Source organism: Pituophis catenifer, unplaced genomic scaffold (assembly GCF_029215685.1).
Source record: "Pituophis catenifer annectens isolate HBS135680 unplaced genomic scaffold, rPitCat1.0.hap2 SCAF_10, whole genome shotgun sequence".
NCBI lineage: Eukaryota > Metazoa > Chordata > Lepidosauria > Squamata > Colubridae > Pituophis > Pituophis catenifer.
The window spans coordinates 9,245,346-9,257,351 of NW_027256890.1; the positions used below are offsets into that span (position 1 = coordinate 9,245,346).

The window sequence follows — 12,006 nt, forward strand, 5'->3', positions numbered from 1 at the left end:
AGGATATTGCAAAATCCCCATTCCCTCCCCACTCCTGGGGGAAGGATATTGCAAAATCCCCATTCCCTCCCCACTCCTGAGGGAAGGATATTGCAAAATCCCCATTCTCTCCTCACTCTGGGGCCAGCCAGAGGTGGTATTTGCCAGTTCTCCGAACTACTCAAAATTTCCGCTACTGGTTCTCTGAACTACTCAAATTTCCGCTACCGGTTCTCCAGAACCTGTCAGAACCTGCTGGATTTTACCCCTGGGGGAGTCCCCTTTACAGGTGAAATGGGCGACATAACAAATTTAATTTAATTTAATTTAATTTAATTTAATTTAATTTAATTTAATTTAATTTAATTTAATTTAATTTAATTTAATAATTTAATTTAATTTAATTTAATTTAATTTAATTTAATTTAATTTAATTTAATTTAATTTAATTTAATTTAATAATTTAATTTAATTTCCAATTTATATACCGCCCTTCTCCCTGAGGACTCAGGGCGGTGTACAGCCAAGATAAAAAACATAGAATACAAATATTAAAACATTTAAAATATATATAAATTTTGGCCCGAAGTTAAGAATCACAAACTAATTAAAAGAATTTAAAAATTTGTTCTAAGCCAGCCCGGCTTGCTGAAAAAGATAGGTTTTCAGGGAACGACGGAAGGCATTGAGGTCATGGATTCTTCTTATCTCCGGGGGCAACTGATTCCAGAGGGTGGGAGCCCCCACAGAGAAGGCCCTCCCCCTGGGGGCCACCAGCCTACATTGTTTGGCTGATGGCACCCTGAGGAGGCCCTCTCTGTGGGAGCGCACGGGTCGATGGGAGGTCGTCGGTAGCAGCAGGCGGTCTCGGAGATAGCTAGGCCCTATGCCATGGAGCGCTTTAAAGGTGATAACCAACACCTTGAAGCGCACCCGGAAGACCACCGGGAGCCAGTGCAGCTCGCGCAGGAGCGGTGTTACATGGGAGCGCCATGTTGCTCCCATCACTACCCGTGCTGCTGCATTCTGGACCAGCTGGAGCTTCCGGGTGCTCTTCAAGGGGAGCCCCATGTAGAGAGCGTTGCAGTAGTCAAGGAGAGAGGTGACGAGGGCATGAGTGACTGTGCACAAGGAATCCCGATCAAGAAAGGGCCGCAACTGGCGAATCAGGCGAACCTGATAAAAGGTCCCCCTGGTAACAGCCGTTAGATGTTCCTCCAAAGACAGCTGCCTATCCAGGAGGACTCCCAGATTGCGAGCCCTTTCAGTGGGGGCCAAAGACTCGCCCCCAATAGTCAGTGATGGAGTCAACTGACTATATCGGGATGCCGGGAGCCACAGCCACTCAGTCTTGGAAGGGTTGAGCCTGAGCCTGTTCCTCCCCATCCAGATCCGCACAGCCTCCAGGCACTGGGACATCACTTCAAGGGCATCGTTGATGTCATCCTCATATAACTGTCTGGTTTGGCTCTGCAACCCAACAAGACAGACAGAGATTTCAGAGGATCATTAGAACTGTAGAAAAAACAATGGCTACCAACCTTCCTCCCATTGAGGACCTGCATATTGCATGAGTCAAAAAGAGGGCTGTGAAAATATCTACAGACCCCTCGCATCCTTGACATAAACTGTTTCAAATTCTACCTTCAAAACGACGCTATAGAGCACTGCACACCAGAACAACTAGACACAAGGAACAGTTTTTTCCTGAATGCCATCACTCTGCTTAACAAATAATTCCCACAACACTGTCAAACTATTTACTAAGGCTGTATTACTATTATTATTCTCATCTTTCCTATTATCTATCTCCTTTTCTACTATAAGCTTGTTGCTTGTATCTTTACGATTATATTGTTTTATTTAGTTTCCTAGTATGATTTAATTGCTTATTTAGTATCCTATTACTATCACTACCCTGTTTCCAGTGGTGGGTTCCTTCCGGTTCGGCCAAGCCAGTAGCGGTGACGATATGATGTCAACGACCAGTTCTGCCCCCCCACCCATCCACATTATTCTTACCTTTCATTTGGTCCCACCCCCAATCTATTGCTGCCTCCTGAGTCCCAGCTGATGACTAGAGGGAAAAAAACTGTTTAAACTCTTGCCGCGGGGCTTCAAAGGGCCGCCCTACAGCTTATCAGTGTTAAAAGCAAACAAATGAGTCGGGTCGTAAGTGCAAGGACTGGTCATAAGTGCAAGGACCTTCCAGAAATGACTCTGACCAGCTAGCCACGCCCACCTAGTCACATGACCTCCAAGCCAAATCCACAAAATAAGCCACGCCCACAGAACCGGTAGTAAAAAAATTTAGAACTCACCCCTGCCTGTTTCCCCTAAAATAAGACATTCCCTGATAACAAGCCAAATCGGGCTTTTGAGCACATGCACTAAAATAACCCCCCACTGAAAATAAACCCTCCCCCTAAATATTTAAATGCATGCGCAGCTGGTCCCTGCCATTTCCTCTGTTTTTCTCCATGCACCCCAAAATAATAAGACCTCCTCAAAAATAAGGCCAAGTGCTTATTTCGGGGTTCAAAAAAAATTTAAGACAGGGTCTTATTTTCGGAGAAACACGGTAAGTGTTGTATCATACGATTCTTGATAAATGTATTTTTTATGTACACTGAGAGTTTATGCCCTGAAGACAAATTCCTTGTGTGTCCAATCACACTTGGCCAATCAAGAATTCTATTCTAAATAAAATGTTGATGTGGGTAGATTGAAGGAGAGTCAAAATACCCAGAATATCAGAGTTTCATATTAAGACAAATAAATCTGGAGCCAAAAACAGCATTGCTTTTTTTTAAATTTATATTATTATAAAATTATAATATATTATAATATATTATAATAAAATTAAAAATTAAAAAAAAACCCACAACATTCCCCTTAAGAAAGTACAGATAGTCCTCAGCTTACGATCACAACAGAGCCCAAAATTCATGTCGTTAAGTGAGAAATCCCCCCCCACCCACACACACACAATTTTACGACTTTTCTTGCCACATTTGTTAAGTGAATCGTTGCAGTGGTTAAATTAGTAACAGGGTTGTTAAGTGAACCTGGCTTCCCCACGGACTTCGTTTGTCAGAAGGTCACAAAAGGGGATCGAGTAACCCTGGGACCTCTGCAACCGTCGTAAACGTGAGTCACATGACCATAGGTATGCTTTGATGGTCATAAGTGATCGGGATTCTTGATCGGGATTCCCTGTGCACAGTCACTCACGCCCTCGTCACCTCTCGCCTTGACTACTGTAACGCTCTCTACATGGGGCTCCCCTTGAAGAGCACCCGGAGGCTCCAGCTGGTCCAGAATGCAGCAGCGCGGGTAGTGATGGGAGCAACATGGCGCTCCCATGTAACACCACTCCTGCGCGAGCTGCACTGGCTCCCGGTGGTCTTCCGGGTGCGCTTCAAGGTGTTGGTTATCACCTTTAAAGCGCTCCATGGCATAGGGCCTAGTTATCTCCGAGACCGCCTGCTGCTACCGACGACCTCCCATCGACCCGTGCGCTCCCACAGAGAGGGCCTCCTCAGGGTGCCATCAGCCAAACAATGTAGGCTGGTGGCCCCCAGGGGGAGGGCTTTCTCTGTGGGGGCTCCCACCCTCTGGAATCAGTTGCCCCCGGAGATAAGAAGAATCCAGGACCTCAATGCCTTCCGTCGTTCCCTGAAAACCTATCTTTTTCAGCAAGCCGGGTTGGCTTAAGAAGAAATTTTTAAAATTTTTAAATTCTTTTAATTAGTCTGCGATTTTTAATTTTTTGGGCCAAATTTTATATATACTTTTAAATGTTTTAATATTTGTATTCTATGTTTTTTATCTTGGCTGTACACCGCCCTGAGTCCTCAGGGAGAAGGGCGGTATATAAATTCGAAATTAAATTAAATTAAATTAAATAAGTGAGAGGAGCGCTCCTAAGTCCCCCTTTTTTTCCCAGCGCTGTTGTAATTTCAAACAGCCGCTTCAAAACGGGTCGTAAGTCGAGGACTGCCTCCAAAGTATCTGTTGGTTCCGTTTCTTAAAAGTATCTTTAAAAAAAAAAAAAAAACCACACTGATTTTTTTTCTTTCCAGAAATTCAATCCAAAAATCTTTAAAAAGAAGCAGAAGAACGGCAGTTCCACCAAACCCAGCTGCCCGTATTGCTGTTGTGCAGTTGGGAGCAAAGACCGATCGCTTTCTGTCTGGGTAAGTAACAGGCCGAATCAGATTTTAAGCGGTAGGTGGTCTTTTTTTAAAAAAAAAATATTTTATTAGTTTTAAAAGTAAAACAATGGACATTGCTCAACGTCTCTGGTTTCTAACATTTGCGTCTAAATCAAGTTAATAAGTAATCTATTCCCTGATCTATATACAAATTTACATATCTCCTATTTCATTATATATCAAGTATGCAGTATTTTACTTCCTAAACAACTATGCATGTATTTAATAAACCTATATTACATTCACAAATTCAATATACATTGATATACATTGATATACACATTCCCAGACATTCGTTATCCCTTGTTTTTGGCATTCTTCCTCTTTTTTTTTTTTTTTTATTTTTATTTTTATATGCCGCCCTTCTCTGGAGACTCAGGGCGGCTTACAATGCGTTAAGCAATAGCCTTCATACTTTTGAATATTTTTATACAACGTCAGCTTATTGCCCCCACAAACCGGGTCCTCATTTTACCCACCTTAGAAAGGATGGAAGGCTGAGTCGACCTTGAGCCTGGTGAGAATTGAACTCGCAGTAATTGTAGGCAACTGGATGTTAAATGCTGCCTTAGTAGGAGGCATTATTCCAGACTTCATAGTATCTTGATTCACTTTTGTCTTTGAGTTTTAAAATAAGTCTGTCCATCTCTGCACAGCTGTAAATTTTGTGTATTACTTCTTCTGCTGAGGGTATTTCTTTACACTTCCATTTTTGAGCAAATGCTAGTCTTGCCGCGGTAAGTATATGCAATATTAAATAGGTTACATTATTGTCATATTTGACATCTGTCATGCCCAGTAAGAAAAATTCTGGCTTAACTTCTATTTTAAACATTAACATCTCTTCTAACCAGCTCCTTATTTGCTGCCAGAAACTTTTGGCTTTTGAGCACTCCCACCACATATGGTAATATAACCCTAGATCCACCTCACATTTCCAACAAATTGGGGAGTGGTTTTTACTAATTCTTGCCAATCTTGCGGGTGGGAAGTGCCAGGGGCAGGTGGTCTTTTGTGTGTGTCCGTCTTTTTGCACCCATTTCCCTAGGAAGAAATCAAAATCTTTCGGCCCTCCTTCTTGGGACAATGTTTTAAGTGAAAGATGTCCAACCTTGGCAACTTTAAGACTGGCGGACTTCCATCTCCCAGCATGGCTGGCTGGAGAATTCTGGGAGCTGAAGTCCCCAAGTCTTAAAATTGCCAAGGTTGTTGACACTTGTCTGAAATGGTATACCGTTATGGCCAAAATTGTGGAAACCTTTTGGAGAAAAGTGTATTTTTGAGATTTGATGGCTAATAACACCACTTTTTTGGGGAGTTTCAAGATCATCCTATTCCACTGCTGGAATGGCCTGGGAATAGCCCAGACCTTAACCGAATTGAAAATCTATGGAGCCCATTAAAGAAACTTGTTAATCAGAAGTGACCCAGCAATAAAAACCCAGTTAATAGAAGCCATCCTTCAATCTTGGTTTCACATTAGAACAGCTGCAGAACTCAAAGACTTGGTTCACTCCATGAGAAGATGTTGTAAGGCCGTAATTCATGCTAAAGATTACCCAACTAAGGATTAACTGACATGGTGATAATTTTTGTGTATCTTGTTTTTTCTCTGGTGATAATTTTTGTATATCTCGTTTTTTCTCTGGTGATAATTTTTGTATATCTCGTTTTTTTTTCTGATAATTTTTGTATATCTCGTTTTTTCTACATGTTTCACTTTTCTTCTTTATACTGTAACTGCTATTCTAATAGCAAATCCTTCAGGAGCCTGAGTGTCGTAGGAGGCTAATGCCTCCTACTAAGGCAGCATTTAATATCCAGCTGCCTGCAATTACTGCGAGTTCAATTCTCACCAGGCTCAAGGTCGACTCAGCCTTCCATCCTTTCTAAGGTGGGTAAAATGAGGACCCAGTTTGTGGGGGCAATAAGCTGACTTTGTATAAAAATATACAAAAGTATGAAGGCTATTGCTTAACACATTGTAAGCCGCCCTAAGTCTCCGGAGAAGGGCGGCATATAAAAATAAATAAATAAATAAAAAATTAAAGTTATTGCATTACATTCTTGATTAAATTATCTTTCCATTGATATATAATTTTACGGCACTGCTCCCAGAAAAAGTGGTGTTATTAGCTAGTTTTAGAAAACACACTTTTCCCCAAAGGTTTCCACAATTTTGGCCACTACTGTAGGATCTCCTGCTTGAGCACAGGGGGGCTGGACTAGAAGACCTCTAAGCTCCCTTCCAGATCTACTCTGATTCAAGGTTGGAACACCCCTGTTTTAGGCTTAATCCAGATTCAGACCCTGCTTTGCTTCTAAAACTGATCTCAGACCAAGTCAGGTTCCATGCGTTTTGAAGTATTGGGTTTTTAAAAGACCCACATGGTGAGTTTTCAATCCCTTTCCCCTTTAAACGCGAAGGAGAGAATGTGGGGGTGCTTGTGGGTTACCCCGATCTTCCTGCAGAAGGAAAGAAATGCAGAAATCGATGAAGAAAAGTAACTTGAGGATTTATTCTGCAATGCACATCCCTTTTTTAGTTTTTTAGTTGTTTAGCTTTTAATCTGTTAATGGGTTTTAATTTGAATTGTTTTAAATTTGGGCCAAAGCATATAATTCTTTTAATAATTTTAAATTTTGTATTGTTATGTTTTTTAGTTCTGGCTGTGCACCGCCCTGAGTCCACTAGGAGAAGGGCGGTATACAAATTGAATAAAATAAATAAATAAATAAAATAACACTTCGGGCTTGGTTTTAGGCAACAACATTAATCTACCAGCTTTTAGAGTGGTGCGGTGGCCTAGAGGTGGAGCTCTCACCTCTCAATCAGGAGGCTGTGAGTTCGATCCTAGGTAGAGGCAGATATTTCTCTCTCTCTTGGCACGAGGAGAATCTATCTGCTGAACAAAACTCCGCCCTGGCGACAGGAAAGGCATCCGGCCAGTAAACACTCAGCTCCATTCAGTTGCCCAGACTCCACCCCGCAAGGAGTTATGGGGTCGTTAAAAAAAGATGATTAATCGACCAGCTTTATTCAGATTCCCGAGTGTCATTTGTCTCTTCCTTATTTGTTTGTTTTTTTAAAAGACAACGATGAGGAACACAATGGCCAATCAAATCATTTTGCAGTAGCAGCCAAACCAGTCCGTGGCTCAGAATTTATAATTTCTACTAGGTTGTAAACCTCATCGTTGCTACTCCTTCGGATTCAAACGTGGCCCTGATTGGTGGTTCTGATGTTGTTCTGAAACTCAACATCTGCAATTCCTGGAAGCTCTTCGTTTTGACATTTGGAGCTGCTTGGAATTGTATTATACAGCTGGTCCTCAAGTTACGATTGTAATGTCCATCATGGTTGTAACAATTATAGAAAGGGGGTCGGATAAGTGGCCGACCTGATTTTGTGGAGTATTTTGTGGCAATTCTTACGCGGCCGAAGTGCGAACGCCGCCGTTGTGTTAAATGAACCCATTGCTTACTACTGCAACAACGTTTTGCCAATTGTGTTGGTTTTTGGCAAAACCACCCTAAACCACTGGCTTGTGAGATTGGTGAATGCCGCAAAAGGACATAAATCGAGGACTACCTGTAACACAGTTTGAAAGCTGCAGGTTCCCACCAATTTTCTTAAAATTTTCCATTCTTATAGCCAAAGACGAATGTATGCTAAATTAGGTGTGTCATTAAATCTTAGGACATGAGGCTCCTTTTGTGATAATTCATATACCCGCCATTTTGTTTTTAGCTGACGTGTCTGAAAAGGCCATTGGTCGTCATACATGAGCTGTTCGACAAGTCCATCATGGATATCTCATGGTAAGGTGGCTTTCATGGGGACTCACCCCCAAACATTGTGTGTGCTCCATCACTGGAGGCTTTTAAAAAGAGATTGGACAACCATTTGTCTGAAAATGGCACAGGGTCTCCTGCTTGAGCAGGGGGTTGGACTAGAAGACCTCCAAGGCCCCTTCCGTCTCTGTTATTCTATTCAAAATCTCCCCTCCTCCATGTTATTTTAAGCATTTGCGTGAGAACAACCGAATCTGCCCGCGAAGAACCCAATTAGCTACGTTACTGCTCATGCCTCATGCATAATTCTAAGAGCACATTTTTTACAATGAAAATTTAATCACAACCTGCCCACCTTTAAACGGTCAAACCCCGGAAAGTGGTTTATAGGCTTTATTTATTTATTGTAAACCAAAACATTCTTTTAATTACAATTGTGGGATCCTTGGGAAAGGGGTGGGGAGATCTCGGAATTTGGGTTGTTTTTTGCAGACATTTCGTTACCCCAGCAGGTAACTTCATCAGTGCTAGAATTGCAATTCCACACCCTAAAGGGCTTTCGCGGAGGGATTGAAACGGGATTGGGCGAAGCCCAGGTCTTCTGAAAAGCAGAAATTATTTCAGAGTTAGCTTTTTTGGGGTGTTTTCAAACTCTTCTTGGATGAGAAGCGAAATGCGTTCAAGGAAAAATGAAGTCTGCTTTTGTAAACAACTATGACCTGGATTACTTCACTTAATCCTCCAGGGAAAGATTGAAGGCAAACGAGGTCCAGGCAGAAGAAGAAGCTCATAGCTTCAAAATCTAAGGGACTGGGTTTGGACAAAACTCAGCGGCACTTTTTCGTTGCGGCTGTTGATCAAAATAGGGATCGCCAACGTCCGATGACAGATATGGCACAAGAAGAAGAAAAAAAAAAAATGACCTGGATGAGTTGAGAATCTCCATAGATTTTTTCTCTCTCTCTCTTTGTTTCTCCTCCTTCAGGACTTTGAACGGCCTTGGCATTTTAGTCTGCTCCATGGATGGATCGGTGGCATTTCTGGATTTTTCCCAAGACGAGCTTGGGGACCCCCTGAGCGAGGAAGAGAAGGTGGCTGCAATTTACGCTGAGCATGCTGACTTTTCTAATTCCTTCTGTTTTAAATATTCTCAGACTGCCTAGATCAGGGGTGTCAAACTCGATTTCATGGAGGGCCACATCAGAGTTGTTTGTGACCTCGGGGGTGGGGGGTGCAGGGGTGGCCATGGCCAGCTTGATGTCACTTATGTCCGGGCATCTGTAGTAGCCTGAGCGCTCTTCCAGTGAAAATGGGCTCCCGAGCTCTATTTTTGGCCACGGCAGCCTCCTGCAACCCTCTGTCAGCAAAAATGGAGCTCCGTTTGCACTGGCAGAGGGCTGCAGGAGGCTGTCGCGGCCAAAAACGGAGCCTGGGAGGACTGCATGCGGCCCTCCTGAGCTCCATTTGTGCTGGCAGAGGGCTGCAGGAGGCTGTCACAGCCAAAAACAGAGCCTGGGTGGGCTCTGAGATAGGACCCCAGAGATCAGGCAAAGTGAGATATAATCTGTGATGCCACCACACTTGATTAAACTTTGTTTCGTTGGTTTGGATCATCGTCCGGGCAACGTAGATTGAGATGCAGAAAACGACATTATCCAGGCTTGGTGAAGGCGATCGGGGAATCTCCAGATAGAGAGAAGGAACAAGGAGGGAAATGAGTGGTTTGGCTTAAACTGCCTACACAGGTTTCCCAGAAATAGCAAATGGGATGGAACTGAGAGCTAGGCTGTCTTTAGTTGGATCTGAGAATCTCAGGTTACTAAACCTGTCTTAGTTGGAAGCCGAGGAGAGAGCAGACAGCCGAGTGGGGAAATTGTCTGCATTGGTGCAAAGCAGCAACAGGTTTAAAAAAAAAAAAAAAAAGTTTTACAAAACAAGAAAACTGGATAGAAGTCCAGAAAACATACTAACCCTCCATAACAGGGGTATCATACTCGATTTCATTGGAGGGTCGCATCAGGGTTGAGTTTGACCTCGGGGTGCCGGAATGAGTGTGGCTAGCTCAACGTCACTCGTGTTGGGGGCACTTGTGGAGGTCCGAGCATTCTACCAGCAAAAACAGGCTCCCGAGCTCCGTTTTTGGCTGCAATAACCTCCTGCAACTCTCTGCCAGCGAAAACAGAGCTCGGGAGGGCGAGCTCCATTTTCGCTGGCAGAGGCATCACGGGCCGATCCTTCGCTGTTTCCATGGTGGTGCCGTGGGCCAGATCTAAGCACCCCGCAGGCCGGATCCAGCCCCCAGCCCTTGAGTTTGACACCCCTGGCCTAGATGGGCCAGTGGCCTGATGCTACGTTCCGGTGCTCTTTCCCTTTTCAGAGCAACATCCACCAGTCGACGTACGGTAAAAGTTTAGCTATCATGACGGAGGCGCATCTCTCGACGGCTATTATCGAGAATCCAGAGATGTTGAAGTACCAACAAAGGCAGCAGCAAGTGGAGAAGAAGAACGAGGCCCTGAGAGACGGAATGGGCCCCGCAGCAGCGATAACGGCGCCTAAGCTGGCCAGCATGGTGAATGGAGAAAGCTTGGAGGACATTAGAAAGGTAGCGATTTCCTCTCGCCTCTTCCATTCTTTTTGGTCCTTCTGTTTTGGTGAACAGATGGTAAAATGAAATATACATGTCAGGCCATGTAGCCATGGAAGAGCTGATGCCTCTTGGATAGAAGATGGTCCTTCCTTCCTTCTTCCCTTCTTCCCTTCCTCTCTGTCATCTCTTTCCTTCTCTCTTTACAGGTATATCTTCCTCCTGCCCTCGCTTCCTCCCTTCCTTTCTATCCCACTTCCTATCTCCCTTCTTCTCTTCTCTCTTTGCAGGCATATCTTCCTTCCTTCCTTCCTTCCTTCCTTCCTTCCTTCCTTCCTTCCTTCCACCTACCTACCTACCTACCTTCCTCTCTGTCATCTCTTTCCTTCTCTCTTTACAGGTATATCTTCCTCCTGCCATTGCTTCCTCCCTTTCTTTTTATCCCATTTCCTATCTCCCTTCTTCTCTTCTCTTCTCTTTACTTCTCACTTTGCAGGTATATCTTCCTCCCTCCCTCCCTCTGTCATCTCTTTCCTTCTCTCTTTACAGCTATATCTTCCTCCCACCCTCCTGTCCTCATTTCCTCCCTCCCTCTCTCTTCCTATCCCCCTTCCACTATATTCTCTTTACTTTTCTCTTTGCAGGTATATCCTCCTTCCTTCCTTTCCTTCCTTCCTTTCCTTCCTTTCCCTTCTTTCCTACTTTCCTACCTCCCTTCCTTTCTGTCTTCTCTTTTCTTCTCTCTTTACAGGTATACCTTCCTTCCTTCCTCTCTTCCTCCCTTTGTGTCTAGGGAACAAAAGGTCAAGGCAGTCCATTGTAAACAGATAGGATAGGGATAGGGATAGGGATAGGGATAGAATAGAATAGAATAGAATAGAATAGAATAGAATAGAATAGAATAGAATAGAATAGAATAGAATAGAATAGAATAGAATAGAATAGAATAGAATAGAATAGAATAGAATAGAATTCTTTATTGGCCAAGTTTGATTGGACACACAAGGAATTTGTCTTTGGTGCATGAAGCAAAACTGCCTTTAAAAGTAGATTTCTCGATTAACTGCTTTTGAATACATCATTGGGAGTAAAAAAAAAACAAAAAACAAAGGCTAAAAGGCAAACGGGGGTTTCACATCGATCTAAAGATATTTTGACATTATCTATTTATCTAATATTTCTTTATCCCTCCCGTTCATACGGCCGCCAACCTGAGCAAGCGATACCGGGAGGCTGGACTTTAGACGAACTGTGTTGCGATGACAAAAAACACCCCAAAATCCTAATAATCCTAATTTCTTCCTGGCAGAACCTTTTAAAGAAACAAGTCGAGACCAGGACGGCCGATGGTCGGCGAAGGATCACACCGCTCTGCATAGCTCAGTTGGACACAGGGTACTGTTTTCAAAATATGTCGGATTTTCATTT

At 43.3% G+C, this 12,006-nt stretch overlaps 1 protein-coding gene across 2 annotated transcripts in view; it reads left to right on the plus strand.

The window, feature by feature from the left end:
- Positions 1-12,006, plus strand: part of HIRA (histone cell cycle regulator) — a 51,514-nt gene that overhangs the window by 20,967 nt on the left and 18,541 nt on the right. For both annotated transcript variants that reach the window (XM_070950519.1, XM_070950520.1), the window contains exons 9-13: positions 4,065-4,178; positions 7,948-8,018; positions 8,977-9,082; positions 10,369-10,596; positions 11,888-11,973. In XM_070950519.1, the coding sequence (XP_070806620.1) occupies positions 4,065-4,178; positions 7,948-8,018; positions 8,977-9,082; positions 10,369-10,596; positions 11,888-11,973 (605 nt within the window). The remainder of the gene's footprint in view (positions 1-4,064; positions 4,179-7,947; positions 8,019-8,976; positions 9,083-10,368; positions 10,597-11,887; positions 11,974-12,006) is intronic.